This window comes from Lacerta agilis, chromosome 6 (genome assembly GCF_009819535.1).
Source record: "Lacerta agilis isolate rLacAgi1 chromosome 6, rLacAgi1.pri, whole genome shotgun sequence".
In the NCBI taxonomy this organism is placed as follows: Eukaryota; Metazoa; Chordata; class Lepidosauria; order Squamata; family Lacertidae; genus Lacerta; species Lacerta agilis.
The window spans coordinates 34,570,018-34,594,196 of NC_046317.1; the positions used below are offsets into that span (position 1 = coordinate 34,570,018).

Consider the following 24,179-nt stretch of genomic DNA (forward strand, 5'->3'; position numbering starts at 1 on the left):
GCACTGCAAAGAGTTTTATACTGATCTAAGTATTGTGCTCATACTTAATACCCCAACAGTTAGGGAGGAGTTTGACGCTTCAGTAACTATTATGTTTAACACTTGTAACTACAAGGATGGAGGTTTTGCATTCCTGCCATCTTACTTTTTCGCCTTTCAAACTGGATCGTCTACCCATGTATACTAGTATGTATATATAGAAGAAAAGAAGAAGAAGAAGAAGAAGAAGAAGAAGAAGAAGAAGAGGAGGAGGAGGAGGAGGAGGAGGAGTAGTTTGGATTTGATATCCCACTTTATCACTACCCGAAGGAGGCTCAAAGTGGCTAACATTCTCCTTTCCCTTCCTCCCCCCACAACAAAAGCTCTGTGAGGTGAGTGGGGCTGAGAGACTTCAAAGAAGTGTGACTAGCCCAAGGTCACCCAGCAGCTGCATGTGGAGGAGTGGGGAAGCGAACCCGGTTCACCAGATTTCAAGTCCACTGCTCTTAACCACTACACCACACTGGCTCCAGGACTGTGTAGACAGCAAATGTTCGATAGAAAGCTTGTGAGAGACATCCTGCCATCAGGATGTAACGAATTCTGGGCTTCAAGCAGGCCACTACAACTGATCGGATTAGACTGCAATGGCATGCTCAAAAGCAACCCACGCTGAGATCAAACTGGTAGTTGTACAACTGCCCTCATCACATGCTGTTGGAGATGGAATGGTGCAAGGTGCTTGCTTTTCAGCAGCTGCTGCACACAAATGGTGCTCGATTCCTTCAGTAAGCTGTCAGGGGTCAAGACTGCCTGGAAAGGGCACTTTCCAATATGAAGCTCTGCTAACTAATTTCTGCTCTGCAGTGGCTCCATGGTAGCAAACCCTGCATCTGCTCAGGAGCATTTTCATGTATTCGACTGCAAAATCTCCGACATTCTTCACTTATTTCAAGGTTGAGGCCTGGTTTTGTGCACAGACACCAGGACAAAGTATGAGTATGCTCTGGCACAAGTGAAACTCTCAGCCCTTGTTTTTACTAAACTAAAATTTATCCTGGGAATGAAATGTATTTTTTGTTTTGTTTTGTTTCTTTGAAATAAAAAAAAACAACAACTTTTGTCTGATGTTTGTTACTTGGCTTGTGGCAGACAGTGTGCTACCTTTATCTTACCTACAGCACATAACACCCTAGGCCTCAGGACTAGATACTGGTGAAGCCCAAATTTGCTAAGTTTCAAACTGGAACTACATCCATTTCATTATCTGGCCCATTCTGCTCCAGTGGAAGAAAACTCACACCTAGTAGTTCGGACATTAGTTGGATTCACAAAGGAATTACCTTATTTGCCCCATGAGATGATTCTGTGCGAAACATCTAGCTAACATGGCCTTGCAGTTACTAAAGGATGTGAGGAAAGGAAAGTTGGCAGAGGTGAAGACAAAGATGCAACGAAACCTTCTTTTGGCTGCTGTGCACCACATTCATTTAAAAACAAACACTGTCATTTCAGGTAAATAAAAAATAAAAACTAGTACAGTGGTACCTCGGGTTGTGGACATGATCCGTTCCGGGGTGCCGTTCGCACCCCCAAAAGTCCGCAACTTGAGCGGCAATATCGCACATGCGCGGAAGCACGATATTGTGCTTCTGCGCATGCGCGGAAGGCTTCTGTGCATGCGCAGACCATTTCTGCGCGTGCACACGCAGCGAAACCTGGAAGTAAACACTTCCGGGTTTGCCGCGCTCGTAACGTGAAAAAACGCAACCCGCAGCTATCGTAACCCGAGGTATGACTGCACTTCAAAATGTTACAACCCTCAATCCCCTGCTAAAAAGAGATAGTACAATAATATAGAAGGAAATGCAAGAAAGAAAGATGCAAGGGTAAGAGGGAGGGGGGAACCCATTAATACTGCATAATAATAGACTTACTTGCTTGGAGTTTTGTGCTATTGTTTGTATTTCGTATCAGCTGAAACGCTTTTTGAAATCCTGCCGCATGCTGGGTAGGGCTGTCAGATGACTTTATATTGCTAACGAAGGTGGACATTTTCCTTTTTGTCTCGCTGGTGGCAGGAGACAGAAATGTCTTATAGCACTGATCCAAGGAACAGGTTCTCACTGTGTCTGCCACGGTTAACACGGAGATCTTAAAAGAGAGAAATACATATATTGGATTACTCCACCGTTTAGAATTCTTTATGTGCCGTATTATAGCACACCCCATGATAAGCCAACAGAAAAGTCTATGTGGGTTTAAGATTCAATTGTCTAAGAAAAGAACACTTGAGGTATAAATCTGTCAAACTTGAAAAGGGTTAGACTTGTGTGAGGGAGAGATTTTGGCCTTTGTTTTGCAAAGGAAGTATGACAGTTTCTGCTCATAGGTAAACCTGCTGAGTTTCTAGACTACCATTAATGGGCATTAGGGCTACACCAGCAGAGGATTTTAAGGAGAAAGGGATGTTATTGCCAAGTATGAGACAACTGGAAGGGCTAGGGTCCTAACAAAATCACGTTTATGAGTCTTCTGAATAACCTGTGTGGAAACTACCACATTTGAAGTAGCCACAGAAGGAAGTTTTACTGAAGACTCATCTCCCACGGCATCCTTCTACAATATATGCCAGCTGAGGTCCCCAAATTTGCAAATCACAGCAAATATCCCTGTTCTATTGCACTGATCACTTGAGAAGCAGAGTATTATATGTACGATAGTTGTCCCATGCTCATCCTCTCCTTCTCCTGCAAAAATGCTGGGCTTCAGATGATCAGAGCACATTTGAAGCCAAGAATCACACGGGGGGGGGGGGATCCTGAATTTCTTCAAGGCTAGAAAACTGGGGTGCACTAGCACCAGGCTTTAGGGGGACTCTAAGCCTGCCTAAAGCAATGACTGGGGGAAGTGCAGTACTGACACACTGGGCCTTGGAGGCACCCCCAAAACAAAAATGAATAATTAAAACCGTAACATGTCACTTATCTTGCAAGAGTTAACTCACTTTATCATGTTCATCTATTGAATTGAGAATAACTTGGGATGCATCCTTAGCAATTTGGAGTTGTGTCTCTGTAACGGAAGCCCCGTGGTCCACAATGACAACTATGTGTTTAGACTGAGGTCTAACTGTAGAGACGTAGACAGGCCTGAAATTGAAAAAGAAGTCAGGAAGCTGCACAGAAACTTTGAACAAAACCGAAGGAGAAGGCACTGCTTAGTATTGTAAATATTTATATATTTATTGCATTTACACCCCACCTCCCCCTCCCCCTGGAGCTCTCAAGGTGGTGTATATGGTTCTTCCTTTCCTCATTTAATCTGCACAACAACCCTGTGAAGTAGGTTAGGCTGAGATGCAGTGACTGGCAAAAGGTCACCTAAGTGAACTTCATGGCGGAGTGAGGATTTGAACCCTAGTTTCCCAGGTCCTAGTCCCAACATTCTAACCACTACACCACACTGTGCCAAGAACTGCAAAAGGCGCCATATGAAAAAGCTCTTAGACAACGACTGGAACATGTTTTGAGAGCTCATAGGGATGCTATCTTTACTTCTTTCATGTGCTTATTTTTGGTTGAGCAAATCCCAGATTAGTGGTTGACTTATTTGGCAGCCTTGGGCAAAATGCTCCTCAAATATTTATAAACACTGGGATAACAGTGACCTTACCTGATGAGACTTTTGAGAGGACAAACCATGATAAAGATTTCAAGCATTATAAGTGAATTAACTTCCCCAGAGAGTCTGCTGTGCAACCGTGTGAATCGTACACAAACAGTGTGTGCAAATCTAATTCTTGAATACAACAGGAAAAATTATACTGGGTTATCTTGAGTAAGCCTTAGGTATCCAATTTTAAATCCATCATTTAGTAATAGTCCAACCAATTATGATGTTTACATCATGCAGAACTTGTTTCAACAAGGAATCCCTGTTTTGCACTGAAAGCATGAGGTCTGAACTTGTTTACATCTGTATCAGCTGATGCAGTGACTGCTAAGCAGCTGGAGAAATTATTTCAGCACAGTATAGCTAGCATGTGGGGGGGGGAGGGAAACTGTGTAAAATTGTATTAGTGCATTAGGCTTGGGTTTATGATCATCAGACAAAGTCTCTTGCCACGATAGCCTTTCCTATTAATGCCCTAGAATGTAATTCATTCATAAAGGTCAATAATCTGCAAGACTTTCTTATCTCTGCATACTATTAAAAAGAAGTATTTGTCAGGTCTATTAAGGGAGCAGAGTATTTGCATGTTGAGAAGGGTTTGACTAGAACAAGGTTGTTGTTTTTTCCACGGAGGTTTGAAAATCTTGACAAAGGAATCCCAACAAAGGAAATTAAAAAGACAAAACAGGAAAATACACACCCAGTTCCAACTCTCAATTTGTCAAGACCAAAGACTCTCTCTGGCATAAACAAAATATATTTGTGTCTAAACATTACTATATCAAAGACTCCCAGATAATTCTTATTACAGGAAAAAGGAATGCAGGAAATTATTCTATAAGCATAATATTATACATGTTGGCATCATCAGCTCTTAATATTAAAACAACCTACAGCCATAAACTGGTACAGTATTAATATCTAGGACAGTGGTGGTGAACCTTTTAGAGACCGAGTGCCCAAACTGCAACCCAAAACCCAATGATTTATCACAAAGTGCCAATTCGGGGGATAATGGGGGAGAGTTGAGTTTTTTTGGGGAGGAGTACCCCAGAGTTTTTGAACTTATATCTGCACTTTATGTATAATATTTTCAAAATAAATAGTTGCCTTTCTTAAATTACTTATTTACTAAAGTTCAAGAAAACACAAATTGCCTCCAGAAAATGTAGAATTATATACATGTTACTTAAGAGGCAATTCAAAGGCTTGAATAACTTTTGGAAACTTGGGAGAGGTTTTAAAAAGTGGTCTCTGCCCTAGTGCTGAAAGGAAGAATCCTATATTAGCATTATTGGGTGGGTGCGGGGGAGTGAGGAATATGGTCTTGAGGAACCACTGCTGTTTCTTGTGTGTTACCAAGAAAGGAGGGGTTAAACGAAGGCTTACACAGTCACAACAGCAACCTGGTTGGGCGCTTGGCTGAGCAGCAGAAAAATGGGAGTTCAAACCCCACCAAGCCTGGAGAGGGAAAGCACCACCGCTCACCACCTGCAGGGAGTTTCGCAACAGGAACCAAAGGAAAGTGACTGCTGGGACTCAAGCCACCACCTGGCTTGTCGTTGTTGCTTTAGAGTACTTTCCAGGTAAAAAGACAGGAGGGCTTATCATCTTCCTGAAGCATGGGCTGCGTAGTGCTGCCCCAGGAAAGGTTTGCTCGGGAGGAGGTGAGCTGCGCGGAATTGAAGCGTTCATGCGCTTCCATGCCTCACGCAGCACAACCCTGCACAACTTTGTGCAGAAACATCCCCAGAGAAACGAGTGAAAGCACCGCTGGGCACTTCAAAGGCGCCTTTTCCACTCTCCCCGCCCTGTTGACTGCTTCATTTTCCTCTGGGGGCGAGAGAGGGGCGCAGCCACCCCACACACTCTCCCCTCAGGCTCCACCTTCTCGGGAAAGGAGCAACTGCCCCCTTTTCTCTCGCTCTTCCCTACACAAAACTTTGTCTCCCAGCAACTGTGTGGGAAGCGTCACTTCCTCTCCCTGCAGGCCAGCCCGCGGTGGATGGGAAAAGAAGAGGGATCGTTCTGTGCCTTTGCAGGCTGCTCTGCACGGGGACCAGCCACAAAACGAGCGTCCTATTGCAGCTGCAGCTGCAGCAGCAGCAGCAGCAGCAGCAGCAGCAGCAGCAGCCAACCAGCTGGTTGGCGGGCGCGAAACTCTGGGGAGTGTTTCCAGCTCATAGCGGTGGGGGGGGGGACATCCAACTCCCCGCCGCCACCGCTGGCACGCACTATAGGGAGCGTTTCCCGCCCGCTGCGGCATTTGGGGGGGGGAGAGGCTGTCACCTTTGCAAACCACAAAAAACGAACCTGATGGGGCGAAGGTGCGCATGCCCACAGAGAGGGCTCTGCGTGCCCACTTGGGCACGCATGCCATAGGTTCGCAACCACTGATCTAGGATCTTTAAAACACACAGTGGGCATGCAAAGGAAATGCTGACAAACATCCATTTAAATGAGTAGAATAAAAATGCCACAAATACATGTCTTGTTTAATCACTGATAGAAGAAAAGAGCAGGGTCTAGATGAGCCACTTGGCTTAATTCAGCTCCATTCTTATGTTCATATTGGTTACTTTTCTTCCTGGAACACAAGAAACCTGTTTCCGCATGTAGATAGCTTTTGCTGGATCAGGGCATTTGACTGCTGACAAACTTCTTAATCTAGAAATTGTCTTCTGTCCCTTCCAGCATTTGCAATTGAATACTTCCTCACTCATTCAACTTAATTGAATAATGGAACTTCACTTGCCACACCTTTCTGGTTTGGCAGCAGCCTATTAAGCTTCTGCTATATAGCAATTTCTGCTATATAGCAATTCTTGGGATCCATGATCACTGCAGATGGTGACAGCAGTCACGAAATTAAAAGACGCCTGCGTCTTGGAAGAAAAGCAATGACAAACCTAGACAGCATCTTAAAAAGCAGAGACATCACCTTGCTGACAAAGGTCCATATAGTTAAAGGCTATTGTTTTCCCAGTAGTGATGAATGGAAGTGAGAGCTGGACCATAAAGAAGGCTGATCGCCAAAGAATTGATGCTTTTGAATTATGGTGCTGGAGGAGACTCTTGAGAGTCCCATGGACTGCAAGTAGATCAAACCTATTCATCTTAAGGAAATCAGCCCTGAGTGTTCACTGGAAGGACACATCCTGAAGCTGAGACTCCAATACTCTGGCCACCTCATGAGAAGAGAAGACTGCCTGGAAAAGACCCTGATGTTGGGAAAGATGGAGGGCACAAGGAGAAGGGGACGACAGAGGACGAGATGGTTGGACAGTGTTCTCGAAGCTACCAACATGAGTCTGACCAAACTACGGGAAGCAGTGGAAGACAGTAGTGCCTGGCGTGCTCTGGTCCATGGGGTCACAAAGAGTCGGACACAACTAAACGACTAAACAACAACATATAGCAATTTCAAAGTATGTGAGTGTTGTGTGTAGCAAGGAGATCACCATCTTTTCCGGAAAGCTCTTTCAGCCTTCCTGATTTTAATACTTCTTGGAGAAGGCTCTGTTAATATTTTAGAGTGATATTTTTTTCCCTTTTTAAGTGAAGGTGTTAATGGGGAATAGTTCAAAAGACTGAACTATCGTGTTGGCAATTGGGATTAAGCATACCAGTAAACTGTTTAGTACACTGTGAAACAGCCATATGATCGTTTCACGAGCACCCAGCATGTGTCACCCTATTTGAAATCTTCAGTTCCACTGTAGAGCTGCAGTCAGCTGAGCATTGGCACACTGAATGTCTGCTGAGCTGGAGTCTGAGCACCTGAGGCAGTAATCACGCTACAACTTCACCATGTGCTGAAACCCACTTAAAATCCATATTTTCATTATGCCTGTTTGAGTGTATTAAACGTTCACTGGGTAACACTGCATTTGAAAAGAAAATGGTCAGGTTATTATATAACCATCATTACCGATAAAACATTCATAACAGAGAGCAGCCTTGAAATTATATCAAACAAAATCACCCATGATATATTTTCTATCCAGATTTTGTTTTTTTAAAAATAAAAAATCAATAAAACTGTACCTGCTGCGGTGCTCGTAATTGCCCTTACATCGAAATTTGTGAGCTGGAAACACAGTAAAAATGCCTTCTTCTGAACTAAAGTACTGCCATTTAATTCCTGGGTTGGACTTCAGATTGTCAGCAAGTACTATTTTTTAAAAAAAGAGAGAAGGTGAATGAATGGTATTATAATCAGAAGAATGTTTTAAAATAACAGGTTAATTGTTTCTTTAAAGTAACATTAATGTGACTGAAATCAAAACATAATGCTTTTTTACAGAGTATAAAATTATAAGAATGCCCACTATCAACGCTCTACTGTATTTTCATTTTTTAACCATGTTTTAGGACACCTCCCCCAAAACCAGACATGTTTCACTCCTAACGCTTTAGGCAAATTTAGGCAAGGCTATATGCCACCCTCATTTCTGCAATGTGTCCTCAAACCAGCAAAGTAAGCATCCCAGGCATTTTCTCAAACCTACGGTACTGGTTGAGATGAATAGCTGTGGAAGTGTTTGCAACTTCGGATTTTTGTTACTGGCCAGGAAACCTTTGGGCCAAAGGGCAAAATAGGATATATATTTTTTCCTGAACAAAATAGCCTTGGTGGACTGTATACAGTAAATGCACCTCACATTGTATATACCCGGCATGTCCAACAGGTAGATCGTGATCTACCGGTAGATAACTGGATGTCTGTGGTAGATCAGTGGCTCCCCCCAAAGAAGCTAAAAACTTTGGCTCCCATAAAAAAACCTCAACAACTTTGCCCTGCACCCCTAAAATGACCTGAACCACCAAAACAGGGCTTTCCTTCCTAAAAAAAAGCTCAATGTTGCTTTCCTCCTCCCTAAAGATGCTCAACAACTTTTATGTGAACTCCCAAAAACAGGGCTTTCCTTCCTAAAAAAAAGCTTAACAACTTTGACCTGAACCCCCCAAAAGGGGGTAGATCACTGCCAGTTTTTAACTCTGTGAGTAGATCACAGTCTCTTAGAAGTTGGCCACCCCTGGCACTACCATAGGATTTCTACATATGGACATACCATGAAGCTGTGCTATAGTAATATGAGAAACATTAGAACTTAATAAACATTTCAAGGCAAATAGCCAAAAATAAATGTAGGAGTCAATGGTGATCCTGCATAAGGAAGGGTCCCTTGGTCAGTCCCCACAAAAGCTTTCCAGAGCTGGGTGGCAGTTCAGCTTTTGAATGGAAGCCAAGCTCTGCTCCTTTCAGTGGTGGCCACCCGCCATTTTATGCTACCCAAAGCATACCTCAGCCCCACAGAGCTATGAAATCTATAGTCCAGGTAGAAATACAGATCTATTGATTTTGAGTAATTTAAGATGGCGGGCAGTCAGCATGGATGAGAGCAAAGCTTAACATCCATTCAAATGTCCCACCACCCATCCATCACTGAAGCTGTCTAGGAGCCCAGTGGAGTATGGTAACTAGTGCCAAAGCCGAAGCAGCAACAGCACATTGCCCTAGTTGGGAGAAGGCCCTGCCCCCCCCCAAGGCCTGGTTCCAGCCCTGTCTTCCTGCCAGAGCTCTCTGAAGGTGCTCATGATATCCTCCTTGGTCTGGCTCAGCAGACTGATTCCTGACCACTGACCATGTTGGTGATGGGAACTGGAATCTAACAATATCTTCTAGAAAGCCACAAATTCCTCATCTCAGGTACAGAGGAAACATGGCTGACTGAAATCCTGACCAGCAGTTCTCTCCTGGTGTTTTTCGGGTGGGTGGGGGAAAGTTGTGAAGATATACTGCAACGTTTTGTAGCAGGTCCCATTCCTTCACACTATTTCCATGCTTCCCAGCACATGCAAGCCTCACTTTAATCCCTGATATAATGAGACTTCATTGTAAACTCAACTTGTTCTATTTCACTGAGTTAATTATATCATTTTAAGAGTATGTCTACAACAATATATATTTTCACTGTATGACGTTTGTCTTCCTTTTCCTTCCTCCGCCACATTTTAATAGTTACCATGCTTGTTCCTTCCATGAACACAAATCTTTCCCCAAAATTCACAGAACAGGGCCTATCTTGCTCTTCCTTAAACCTCTTAGCTTTGCTTTTCCTACGAAGGCAAACTTCCCTGCTCTGAGTAACTGGTTTTATTTCATGACTGTGAGCCTCAGCTTCAAACAATCCACAAATACTAAATGCTCTTTCTTATATAGAATAAAAAAGTCTTAATACTAGATAAGCCTGTGTAGTATGAAGAGAATAGCACTAATACGGTGCAGATACCAGGACTCCCCACGACTCCATTCAAAGTACCTTCACAAACGCACAGATGAGGCAGGATTGTTCTCATCTTACAAATATGGAGCTGTGTGCAGAGAAATGCAGTAACTTATCCAAAAGCTCAAAGCGAGTGAAGCAGCCAAGCAAGTAATATAAGCCTTGGGGAATTTGCTCCTAGCTGCAAGTTCAAGTTACTAGACTATGCTCACTTACTCTCCCAGACTGCACTTTCTTAATTATTCAAATAGACAGCTTTTCAAGTGCAGATTTTTAATTTATGGAGTGAGACTTGAAATTTTAAGGTGGTATTCAAGCTTGGAGAAGAAACAGCTGTTAGACACATTTTACCAAATAAGTCAGAACACCAGCTCTATGTTAGCTCCTTATACTAAATTACATTTTTGGGGGGAATTTTTATTTTTATTTTTAAGAAAAACAGATTGGGAGAGAAACAGGAGAACTGCAGTATATCCCTGATAAGGCTGTTCCCAGCTAAACCTAAACAAACAAATATACTAATACAAAGTTAACATTACTGAATAGACTTTTTTTTAAGGAATAGTGTACCAAGCGTCCTCAAATACAAATATCTCCAATGAATCTTGCAAACTCCATGTGCCAGTTTTCAAAATGCAAATATAAAAATATAAAAACATAGGAGCAATGATCTAGAGCTACACACATGCCCTGCAGGCTCTGAAAGCTTTTATTATCTGTTAGGCAGTGGATGGGCATTGCAGTCTGTTAAAGCTAACAGTAAGCAATGGACCAGATTTTTTTGGTCTGGTATCGGGCTTCCAAAGGGGAACCACATAAGTGATCTTTGCTGCTAGATGAGAACAGCAGGAGGCCAATATATAGCACCATCTCGATCATACAGTTCCAGGGCAGAAAGAAATCTGGGTTAGTAGCTGCATTGTGCAGCCAATTCTGAAACTCTACATGACATCATCTGATGCTTCCTAGGCATTGTATTCAATGCAGTGCTAAGGAAGATGTTCCATGAGCTCAATGATATCTCATAGTGCTGTGGAACATTCTTCCCCTCTGCTCCCTACTAAATTTGTTCTGGGAGCTCCCCCACCTTCCAAAGCAGATTGACTACTATTGACTAATATGCAACATAAACTATTAAGCCTCATTTTTGTAAGTCAGCAGCCAGCTGAGAGCAAAACAGCTGACAGCATCGCCCTGGCACCTTATTCCCTGGACCACCACAGAGAGAGTTGCTGGCTGATCCTCGCTCCTTTGCAGCACCACTCTGGATAGCAGCTGGGAAGTATTCTGCAACTTGATGGCCCAGCTGTATCAGGTGATCTGGACAATCAAAAGGAGTCCTACTGGCCTTGCCTAATTGCTGACTCAGGATTTGCTCCCAACTTTTAAGAAACCTGTCTGCCAGAGTAATTGCTCTGTGCTGAGCCTTGCCAGCAGCTTTATCTTGCTGAAACCTTTGCACCACTCACTCACCAGCTTCCTGGCTGCCAGGCCAGCCAGGCACCAGCCCTGATCATTAAGCGCGTAAACACAGGTTTTGCTCCCCAACAACATTTATTTACTAAGGGTGAGCACAGGGAGAAAGCTTAATTTGTGAACACTTGCCACCTGTGAAAAGCACTTCACCTTTCAGTGAATTTTGAGGAAGTGGAAACAGGGGTGAAAATATTTTGTCCATTCAGAATGAGGGCAGGAAGCACTGCCCTCAATCGGAATTGGTTTTGTGGTGGCATCATGTAATCACATATAGATGGTTAAATCAGTGTTTTTCAACCTTTTTTGGGCAAAGGCACACTTGTTTCATGAAAAAAATCTTGAGGCACACCACCATTAGAAAATGTTAAAAAAAATAACTCTTTGCCTATATTGACTATATATAAAGTAATTTTCCAATTTTTTCCCACGGCACACCAGGCAACATCTCGCGGCACACTAGTGTGCCACGGAACAGTGGTTGAAAAACACTGGGTTAAATGATATCACCATGATGCTACCAAGCTGATTATGTGTTCCAGTTTCTGGGATAATGTTGTCTGCATGCAAGGAGCCATGAGAAAAAACTCCTGCTGATTTGGGAACAAAGAGCAAAACAAGGGTAAACAGAGGTAAGCAATCTGGGATTTCAGGAGGTATTTCAGGTGCCAGAGGGATATTTTTTGCAGTAGAAATGCGAACATTCAATCCAGCTCTGATTATCAAAGCCAAGTAAACCTTTTGGTACATCTGGGCCAGCTCCATCTGCTCTGATTGACACTAGCTCTACAGGGGCCTCCACAAAGGTCCTTCTCAGTTCTGCTACCGGAACATCTTCATAACTGGAGATGCCAAAAGATTGAATCAGGGACCTTACACATGCAATACACGTACTCAATTCACTGAACTATGGAACTGCTTTAAATTAATAGACATGAAGCCAGGGTACTACATCTGCACAGTAGTTTCTTGCTCCCAACTTTAGGATTAAAGCACAAACATTGAAAAGAACTATGAAAATTAGGGAAGAACTGAGGTCGACATTACAATTGTCAGACACACAAACAATACCCCCAATTTGCACTTCAGCAAAGAATCTGGGCAGAGAAAAGATGCAGTCGTGAATAAAGTCTCTTGCAGGCAAGAGAACAAATTGAAACTCTCCCCTAAGGGCCACTGGATTCACATACTGTATTGGCCCGAATATAAGCCACACCCGGGAAATTGGAGGGGGGGGGGGGAGAGAAAAGAAAAATACCCAAATATAAGTTGCTTATATTCTGCTGGGTGCATACGGGGGTGTGGGGGAGCTGCACTGTGTTGCCAGCAGCCTTTCCCCTTCCTTGCTCTCTCCCTTCTTGGCCTTGGGGGAGAGGACAGGGGACTATGTGTGGAGCGGTGCTGCCTACCATAAGGTCGCAAATATAAGCTGCACTTTTAACTTTTCACAGTTGAAATTTGTGGGAGAAGTGTGGCTTATATTCAGGTCAATACGGTACAGTCGTACCTCGGGTTACGTACGCTCTGGGTTGCGTACTTTTCGGGTTACGGACTCCACTAACCCGGAAGCGCAACCCGACACACGTGCGATTTGCGCATGCGCAGAGCGTTTTCCGCGTTTTTTCGGGTTTTTTCGGTCTTGTTCGGATTATGTCCTTTTCGGGTTACATACTGTAACCCGGAACGGATTAAGTACGTAACCCGGGGTATCACTGTACATCTCTTCTACAGCAATGAAAAGCTTGAAAAATTACAATGTATTTGTACTTGGCTAAAGCTAGTTATTTGATACAAGGCAACAACAACAAAAGTTTCACTTCAAGTCTGAACTTCTATTGTTTTTGCGTAGTTAGAAAAACTGACTGGGTCTGGTGCTATGATGGGCAACAATGATACTAAATTGTAATTGGGTCATACTTTCATATTGTTAGCTTTTTAGTAAAGGTAAAGGGACCCCTGACCATTAGGTCCACTCGCAGATGACTCTGGGGTTGCGGCGCTCATCTCGCTTTACTGGCTGAGGGAGCCGGGTGTACAACTTCCAGGTCATTTGACCAGCATGACTAAGCCACTTCTGGCGAACCAGAGAAGCATACGGAAGCACCGTTTACCTTCCCACCAGAGCGATACCTATTTATCTACTTGCACTTTGATGTGCTTTCGAGCTGCTAGGTTGGCAGGAGCAGGGGCCGAGCAACGGGAGCTCACCCCGTTGCAGGGATTCGAACTGCCAACCTTCTGATCGGCAAGCCCTAGGCTCTGTGGTTTAGACCACAGCTCCACCCACGTCCCGCTTTTTAGGCAGTGCCAAATAGAGCTGTTAAAAAGAAAACCACCAATGCACCCCTGTAAACACAGACTGATTTTCAAAAGGAGGCAAGCTTTGCCCAAACAACAGTGTGTGTCAATTGATGGCATGCACTATGCCATGATAAAAGACAATAAAATATGGGGATTCTACAGCGGGAAATCGTTATCACTAGCCGTTAGAGAGAACACTTTTTAATTCGCTGTTTTTATTACCTGAAATTTAACAGTACAATAAAAAAAAGTTGCATCGCAAAACGTTTGATCCAAATCGAGGTTTTTATCCCATCACAATAATTTTATTATTTATATCCCACCCATCTGGCTGGCTGAGTCCCCCAACGCTTTCTTAAAGAACTTTAGATATGCATTAAGTGACATTCCTGCCTCTCAACGCCCCATTCCTCAGGATGCCTGAACCACATAAGGCACAGTTGAGGAAATTGACATAAACAGAAAAAGGAGAGGTGAGAGAGAATCTATTTTTAGCTTCCAGCAGAGGATTGCCATATTACATATATAATGTGGAAAGGGTGCTGCTCTCATTCTAGCCTAAGGCATTCAACTTTAATACTCAATATGTGACTTATTAAAGTAAATGTTACTTAATGAGTAATCATGTTCAATTTTTAGTATATTTGAAGATTAATTAGTTAACGATTCCAATATGCTTTATATCTTGCAAGTGTTATCCATAAGTGCCAAGCGTTATCATTTTAGCATTCTCTCTGAAGTTTTTTAAGATTGTCTCCACAAGGGGCCCGTCTCCTGTTACGTGCTTCACGCCTTTAAGGTAATTTTTAATCAGGAAGAACTAGTAAGTGCTTTGTGTGGGATTTTGCAAACCTTTATCTTTCTTCTAAGGTTCTGACAGCATTGCACCCAAGTCATGCACTGTCAGTATGCCTCTCTTAAATGTTCACACCCATGCCTGTAGCTAAAATCTGCTGGACACCCTGCACTTTAAAAATTGACCTCAGGATTTTGCCTTTTCACAGTGCAAAGATTCAACCCTGAATAAAGAGACTGCTACTGGGCATGTGGCAAATGTTTTTACCTAACTCCTGTGGGGGGGGGCGCACACAAGGAAAGAGTTTTGCGGTGCCTAAGCATTCGCATATAAGCTTATTTTATCAAATGCGCGAATTATCCTCGCTTAGCAGCTATATAAATACACATTGGTTTTTTAAAAAATGGGGGAGGGGGGAGAGATATAAACAGAGGAGCCAAAAATTCATGAAAAGCAGGCTTGCAAATTCCAGGTGCTCCTAATCTTAGAAGTAAGGCACTTTTAAGTACTCTTCCAGAAAACCCGATTACCTCCACAAAAAGTTTTCCAGGATCGCTTTTAAATAGCTCACTGCAACTCTGCAGGAAAAGCACCACAGCTCCAGAATGGCAGAATTTTACAAAAGTGATTGGTCATTCTTTCTAGGATAGGAGTTAGTACCGAGAATGTGTTAACAGGAGTGTGGTTATTTTTTGCTAAACCAATACCTTGATGAGATAAATTGAACAATGTATTATGGAACAATGCTACTGTGCTTTAAATAAATCTATCTGGGCACCAGAAACAGGAGAGATACCTGCTTACTTAGCTTAAATGCTAGGATATATACTGTACAATGGATGCCATGTTAGCAAGCCTCACATAGGAACATGGCATAAAAGGAAAGCATTTTAAAGAGTAAAAGGCTTGGAATGAAGATAAAAAGAGACCCCCAAAGTACATCTCTTAGGGATTGTAGCAAGGAATAAATCTCAGTGGGGAATTCTTGCAGCTTTGCTGAATGGAAAATAAAAGCACACCTGAAAGGGTGCGGGGAAGAAAGCTTATTTTTTCAGCTGAAGTAGTCCCTGCTTATCTCACAGAAGATTGTACACTGTGGTCATAGAAAAATAAGCACAGGGTTATGGCAAAATTGGCAGCTCTCCCTAGGGAAGGCGGAATGAACTAACAAGCTGGAGGAAAAGAACCACCAGAACTTTCTGAAGATGAAGATAAGGAAGAAAGACTATTGAGGCTACAATCAACTGCAAACCTGCTTAGATATCAGGAACAATCTGTCTATTTGGATAGAAACCACATTATTCAATCGTTTCTACAGACCCCATCCCTTAACAAAACAGATCAGTAATGATGAGTAGTTTTGTAATGTTTCGCCTTAATTTGCTGGATGCTTGACTTATTGTTTGTTTGTTTTTCCAGGAAGTGCAAAGAAATATATTATAAACTCACAAAAAAGTGAGCTCCTACATGACACTCCCTGGCATATATAGGGAAGAGAACCATCAGCGTCAGCATTCTTTTATAGCTATGCTGCAATTCCCTAAAGAACAATAGGGCCTAAATTTAAAATGTGGCTGGGTGTTTTCTTTAATACCACATCTTTACTTACATGATTTCTGACTTAAACTCAAAATAATAATTATTCGTTGTAGATGGCCCACAAGGGATAAATCAGACAGCCAGAAAAGGGAAGGAAAGGAAACCAGCCACATTTGCCTTTTATGTTCATTAACATTCAACCACCTTTTCAGCTCAAAGCTGTAGTGTATGTAGCATGGATGATTCCTGGGACAGCTGAAAGGCATTTCAAAAGGTGCATAACCTCTCCTAGGATATCTCTTCCTGCACTCTATCATATTAAAACAACAAGAGGAGAACCAGATATAGCGGCCTATTGTGGCAGTGACAGCAGCGATAGCTCTGCTTTGAGAATACACAGTCACCAACAGTGAAGAGCTGACCCGGGAAGGAAGTTGTTACATGGCAGTGGGTCCATGAAGAATCTCTATATCCACACAGCAGCAAATGAACTAACTAAAGGTGAAGACAGATGTGAATTAAAATCAGAATTCATGGCAGATCTTTCCTGGCTTCTCAGTGGAATGCACAGGTGTTCATACCAGCAAGCTGAACACTTGCTCAAGCAGGTCATGCATCTCCCTGCACTCTGCCCTTTCTCTCACTACCACTGGTGCCACCTCCTCTACCTGGAAAAAGTTAATGAAGTAGTCCAAACACAAAAGAAGGCTGTGCTAGTTCCATCTCAGGCAGCTTGCTTCAGTGCACTGTTATTTCCCTCCCCACGCCCAGCTAGAGAAAGATGTAACAGCAGCAAGTGAGCGAGGGAAGGCCAATGGCTGGAATTAGTATTTGATATGCTGGTATCATAGAAATGTAGAGTTGGAAGGGACCCCCCAAGTCATCTAATCCAAATCGCCACAATACCAGAATCTCCAAGGCCACCCACATTTTACCAGCTTCTCCACAAGAATATAATAGGGGACTTTGTCAAAAGCCTTACTGAAATCAAGATACACTATACTGTATAAAAATACAAGTTTCACAAGAATGTTCTTCAGCTGTGAAGCCATGCCAGCACATACCATTACATACATCAGGAAGAACTTTCTGGCAGTAAGAGCTGTTCTACAGAGGAACGGACCCCCTTGGAAAGGTAGTGAAGTCTCCCTCATTGGAGGTTTTTAAGCAGAAACTGGATGGCCATTTATCATGCATGATCTAGTTGAGATTCCTGCATTGCGGGATGTTGGACCAGATTGCACCTGTCTTTACTCCAAGCATTACAAAAGCAGCAGTTGTAGGACTGACAATGAGAGGAAACGGTTGGAGAAGAAGTAACAAGGAAAAGAAAGTGTAATTACTAACTGAAGAGTGATCCCTGCTTGTTACAATCACAGCAGCTTCTCCTGAGATGGTCCTTTTCCATTTAAAATGCAGGACAAAGTCCTCTCCAGTAAAATAATCACGCACCTACATTACTGATATAATACAAACACACACACACTCCTATATCTGTAGCTGACTCCTATAAACCCCCCCACACCTTCGTTTTGACCTCTACAGCCCCCTAATCTGTATCTTTCATTTAAGGGGGGAGGGGGCAGGGGAGTTAAAGTCAAATCAGAACCCTCCCATGCTATTAAAAAAAACCCATCACATATACCACTGGATGACAAAAGGGTTCACCCCACCCCCTTTTCTAAACAGTTACGCTAATTTATTTCCATTTGAAAACAATGCTAAGAAAGTAGTGTTAACGGAAGGCTCAATCTCTTGTAAAAAGTCTTGCAGTCTTAGACAGCAACCACACCTCTAGCTTTATAACGTGCCAAGCAAATGGGTCAATCCCCAGTATAGAAACCCCACAACACATCAAAGAAACGAAGCATTTCAGGGCATCTTCATAAATCAGAACCTATACGTTAGATGAACTCAAAAGATCAAAGAGGCCCCTTTGTAATATCACTATGGAGAACTGACATTACCGATGCCAGGGCACATGGCTATACAGAAAACAAATTAAGTTTGATATAAACCCCTATCAATTACATGGTATATTGGAATATCAACATCATTGCAGGAAAACATATTCCTTTCATTCAGTTCTGGAAATTAAAAACCGTGTGGCGGCGTCAGATAAAACTCGGTTGCTGTGGTGCTGGATGCTGGTTCTCTGCAGCAAAAGGCAGAAGTTACATGCTCAAGTATGCATTACTTACCAGAGTTTAAGTCACGGCCGGGATTGAATGCTCTGCTATTCACAGTGGTAGACAGTCTATCGCAGCTGATCGTTCTAGACACATTAGTGTTAAAGTTTCCATCAAACCTAAAATGAACGAAATAGTAAAATTAATAAGACAAATAAACTAGTTCTGTGATTTAAATATGGACTCTCCCTTGAGCTTGCATTAGGGGAAGAGTTTTACTGCAGTGCATTATACGTGGGGCTGCCTCTGAAGATGGTTCAGAAACTTCAGCTGACCAGAATTCAGTGGTGAGGTTGCTCAACAGGACAAGACAGTTTGAGCATATAACGCCATTTCTGGCCTGACTGCAAAGTCTGCCAATTAGTTTCCGGGTCCAATTCAAAGTGCTGGTTTTAACTTATAAAGCTTTAAATGGCTCAAGACCACAATACTTCAAGGACGGTCTCCTCCATATGAATTCATGCGATAATCATCTGAGGCCTTTCTTTGTGTGCCTCTTCTATGAGAAGTCCAGAGGGAGACAACATGAGTACAGGCCTTTTATATGGTGGCTCCCCACTTGTGGAATGCTCTCCCAAGGGAGCATTGCCTGTCACCTTTGTTACATATCTTTAGGCAGAGGTGAAACTAGGCTTTATTTCACCCGGGGCCAAAGACCCAGTTTGGCATCCTCCATGTGCATTTGCATACACACACGGACACACATGGGAGCCGCAACAGCACCCCTCTGGAGGCTTCACCCAGGGCAAAACACCTAGCTAGCCAAGTTCACCCAAGGCAAAAAAACAACCCAGTAGCTATGACACTGCTTTAGGCAGGTTATCAATTTTGCACAGCCTTGATGCTAATCTTTCTGTACATTTTACACAGTACCTAAGTTAGCAGAAACGATCCAAACTAACTCATTTCTGCTCAAGTCTAAACATACCCAAGTCTGTTCTCGACATCTTACATTACATTCTGCATTCAAAATAAAAAATCAGAAGGGGTATGAATTACAAGGAAGGAAAATTTAAGGAAATTAGTCTCATTTAATACAACATTGTTAACCTTGTTTAACACCACTGAGGTGCCCCCACTATTACTTAAGAATGAAAATGCACCAGAGGAATACAGGGATTTTTTTCCCCATTGTGTGTGCCCAGAAATACCTTCCACATAAAAGAAAATGGAGGATGTACTCGTTGGGAGTTGCTGCATGGTGCCCACAGCTTCCAACACCTCCATTAAAATCTAAAAGCAACTCATGTTATTAATGGTACTAATAAGCATTTCAAGCTATTTGGCAATTTCATGATTTTATTTTTCACCATCCTTAAAATGTATACAATAACAACACTTAAAAGTAAAACCTGACTTGTTCCTAATGCTTAAGGTTACTAATCACACCAAAAAATGTAAGATGAACTTTTGATCTCCAGACAAATAAAATATATAGGCACTCTAAATAGGGACTGGGGAGTTGTTTAACTAGTCCCTCCACCTTATTCAAACAAAAGAATGTAGATTAACTAAGCAGGTTTTAAAACACATCCTCTATAAAAACTCTTGATAAAAATGAATCTGTAACAAATCCCCAAACAGTCTGGGGTGGGGTGGGGGCAGTTTTTTGGTGGTAAATAGTTTTTGCAATTAAAAATGATCAAAATGTGGTCTTAACTTCAGCTGCAAGAAAAAGTATCACCCATTCCCACTACCCAACCCTCTTATTTCCCCCTTTCTTTTTCTATACTATATGAAAACCCTTCCTTCTGGATTCACTTTAATGAACAACTGATCGAAACTGCACCCAGAGGGAGAAAACAGAACTGTGACTCCCACTTTGATCTCTTCCCCATGGAGAAATTCGCTCCCTGCCTAGCTTGCAAGATGTTCATTTGATTGACGTTTGCTCTGATGTGCAAACTGCTTTGAACTTCAGACATTTAATTCCCATCAGGCAGCAGTCATTTTTATTCTCCTTCAACAGGATTTACAAGCAGAAGATCAGCAAATGTAGAAGATAAAATAAATTTGCAGAAGCTTTGAATCTTACATCAAAACAGTGTTCAAGTAAGCTCCAATTGGATTGCATTCAGCCTCTATTCACAAAGTAAATCAACTTCTACTATGCAGTTTCAGTTTTAGAAAATTGGGGGGGGGAGGGAAGAGAGAGAGAATGTATATATAAAAATGACACTCATCCATTGTTGTAACAAGACCTATGATTTTTCCAGTCTTTGTTTAAATTTCTATAAAGGTGTTTTCCCACTCTCCCTGAGGTAAATGCAGCTACATTACAAACTAATTCACAATTCACAATTTTATTTAAAATGCTAAAACTAGTTGTTGTTAATAGCAAGGCATATTATTGTAATTAATATTTTATCTGCATGTTGCAGTACTGAAATATTAAACATGGTTTTATTTAAAAAAAGTTATAATGAACTAATAATGGAGCTCTAATTCTGAAAGCACTTAAGCATGCACCTGTTTTTAAGGAATGCAAACACAGTAAACCATTATCCATTTGACTAACCTGGAGACTTTCCAATATGTCTGGATGAAACAAATGTTGTTTATCTGGCGTTATATTAACATGAATGGTACTAAGCATAATCTCAAAGGCTTCTTAAATGCTTATTTATTTTTTAATAGTGAGAATAACTAGGAGCTCAGGACAGAGGGGTACTATTTTATTCTCTCAGCACTTAATTATACTAGAAGCCAATTAATTTAACTCACTGCAGCGAGTTTGTGGCAGAAATAATAGTTTTGTCATTGTATGCCCTGATAATACTTGTGTTAAAGGATTCTTCCTAGCCTATCCCATACTCACATTCCTACAAATCAAATACTAATTTCTAATGAGTGCTTAAGAAAATTGTTTGTATAATACACATACTCCAAAACTGTAAGACCCAGTCCTTCCAAATCTCTACAGCCATCTTTGCACACTGTTGAAATTCCATTTAGCTGAGTCCAAAACCAGTTCCGTATTCTTGAAAATACAACTCCACCAGCAATTTTAAAGATCAGAATGGGAATCTCCTTATCTCACAACTTAACAGCCCATGAGAGGACATGTAAACAGAAGAAAAGGCTGTGATAAAGCTGAACTGCAACAGCAAATATTTAAGCAGCTATTTTAAAAAGGTGAGCCAGACCACTTCTGAAGCAATTATCGCATTCATGAAGTAAATGATCTTCAAAAATAGATCTGTTGGTTTACCCATGTAAATATTACACTCATGAATCTAAGGTAGACTTGTCAAGTAATATGTTACAGCGATAAGAATTTCTCTCAGTGTACTGAGATAAAGAAAATGTCCCTTAAGGATTTTTTAAAAAACAAAACCCAGCATAATCAATTAAGGCACAGAGAACAAAAACTGAGTCAAGTAATGCTGAGTTTAGTCAACATGAAATCATGGTTAACCATGATGGAAGAAGCCTGCGCAAATCTTGGGTTTATGTGCTTCCTCTTCTCGCCAGTTTGTTTCTCGTTTAGATTACTTGCAATTTAGCCTTCTGTTCAAACCCTAAATGGTGGTTAACCTTAACTATGGTTTATTGAAATAATTCAGCTTCATAACCCTTGGTTTGAAGTTGACTGATTTCAGACAAACCAGTTAAGATTAACCATAGATTGCTGGGCTCCTGGGCACTGGCTGTACTCAGCTTAAGGCTAGCATAATAAAACCTGACTAAAGCAGCCCTCTAAATTCTTTCCAATCCACCTATAAGTATCTCTGCCTACTTTTGCATTGTTCATGCCTGTATCACATCCTCTCTTTAATGCAACTTTCTTTCCAGCTGGCAATCATTCCAGTCCAGTTACTAAGTGCAGGAAGGAGGAGAGGAGAGAATGCTTTTGTGCTTGGGTCCTGCTAGAGCAGGGGTAGGCAACCTAAGGCCCGTGGGCCGGATGCGGCCCAATCACCTTTTCAATCTGGCCCGCTGGCGGTCTGGGAATCAGCATGTTTTTACATGAGTAGAATGTGTGCTTTTATTTAAAATGCATCTCTGGGTTATTTGTGGGGCCTGCCTGGTGTTTTTACATGAGTAGAATGTGTGCTTTTATTTAAAATGCATCTCTGGGTTATTTGTGGGGCACAGGAATTCGTTCATTTTTTCCTTCAAAATATAGTCCGGCTCCCCACAAGGTCTGAGGGACAGCGGACCGGCCCCCTGCTGAAAAAGGTTGCTGACCCCTGTGCTAGAGTATTTCTCACAGGCATCTGGTTGGCCACTATATGCTGGATTAAATGGGCCACTGGCTGGATCTAGCAGACTCTTATGTTCAATGGAACCTTAAATGGGTTAAGTCTTCCACTGCTCTTTGTGATTCTGTGAAGAAAGGGTTGGAGCTGCTCATCCAGTGGTATGTGAAAGGAAGGACTGCAGTGTGGTTAAGGCTAACAGCTTCTTCTTCACACCTTTGTTGATTTGGAACTCATGACTTGTGCCCACAGTATTTGTGAGCTGCCCACTCACAACTTAACTACGGTATATTCAGTGATCAATGCACAGCCCCTTTCAAAGTTTCCAGTGTACTCTGTATGGAAACACACTTAAATAGTAACTCCTATAACGAACAGCCCCCTGCTATTTCTAGCTTGTCTCAAAATAGGCTGGGCAAAGTGAGGTTGGTATGGGCAGAGAATGTGCTCAGAACTGCACTACAAAATTAATTCTTCTAAAAATTAAAAGCCACACACAGCTAATGTACTTATCACTAAATCTGTAACTGTATTCCAACAAATGCCTTATCAGTGTAATTCAGGAAGTCCTGAGCTATTAAACAGAAGTATGCTTTTATAAGACCATATAAAAGCCATCTGTTTTTAGTAAACCTGCTTCCCACTGCCCGATATTCACTGGGACTCTCAATAATTATTTGCAAGACACAATTGCAGCAAAGGTCACTATTTCCATAGCCAACTCTCTTTAGTAAAGGTAGAGAATAAATATAAAGATCTTTTTATGTGCATTCTGTAACTGAAGTGATCCTGTTTCATATACTGTAATGCATTTTTATTATCTGTTTAGAGGCTTTAATGTCTGTTAATTAATATTGATCAGCCAACCAAAGCACTTTATATACAGTCCAAAAATGTGCAGCCTTTTCAACTTTCAGGCCGGTGATATTTTTTAAAAGCAGCATTAATCATGTTTTCCAAACAAGTCTTTCATATTTATAAATCAATTTTGAAATCTGGCACATTAACCAATTTTCCTTCTGTAATGCCTTACTACAACAATTTTTTTCTGTTTTTGACACTACACTAGCAAAATTCAATAGCACCAAGTTCCAAAACCAAACCAAAGCACTAGGCTGAAAACAGTTATACTTTCATGTACTGGCTAAAAGCTGACCTGATAATGCAAGTACATTGTGCAACATGTATCATTTAAACTGGGCCACAAACAAAAAAACAGGGCAAATTCATGCCAAAGGCTTAGAGCCTCCTTCTCTATATCCTCTTTGCATGCTTCTGCCTGGGTAGAATTATGGCCATGAACACTGATAATGCTTATTGCTTTCACAGATGGAGGACAGAGAATCACATGTGTCTATAGAATCACGCCTACTCTATGGAGGTAACATTCCACCCACTTTTTGCAAAGAAATTTTACAAAAAATATAACACACAAAAAGAAGAAACAAAACAAAAGAAAAAGAAAAAAGAAAAAAAATTACCAATATCAAATAATTTTTCCAAAACTTACCGTATTTTTTGCTCCATAGGGCGCACCGGACCATAGGGTGCACCTCGTTTTTAGAGGAGAAAAACAAGGGGGGGGGATATTTTTTCTGGTTTTCCTCCTCTAAAAGGCTGGGAGGGGGGTGCTGGAGTGGGAGCGGAGGAGGCAGCGGAAGGACTGGGAGAGGGAGAAGGAAAGGAAAGGAAAGGAAAGGAGGAAGGAAGGAAGGAAGGGGTGAAAGAGAGAAAG

General features: G+C 41.8%; 1 protein-coding gene across 1 annotated transcript in view; it reads right to left on the bottom strand.

Annotated features, from left to right (window-relative positions):
• CACHD1 (cache domain containing 1) overlaps positions 1-24,179 on the bottom strand; it is a 132,478-nt gene that overhangs the window by 41,876 nt on the left and 66,423 nt on the right. The window contains exons 4-7 of the mRNA XM_033151889.1: positions 18,255-18,361; positions 7,702-7,828; positions 2,987-3,131; positions 1,917-2,133 (exon numbers count right to left, since the gene is read on the bottom strand). Coding sequence (XP_033007780.1) covers positions 1,917-2,133; positions 2,987-3,131; positions 7,702-7,828; positions 18,255-18,361 — 596 coding nt within the window. The remainder of the gene's footprint in view (positions 1-1,916; positions 2,134-2,986; positions 3,132-7,701; positions 7,829-18,254; positions 18,362-24,179) is intronic.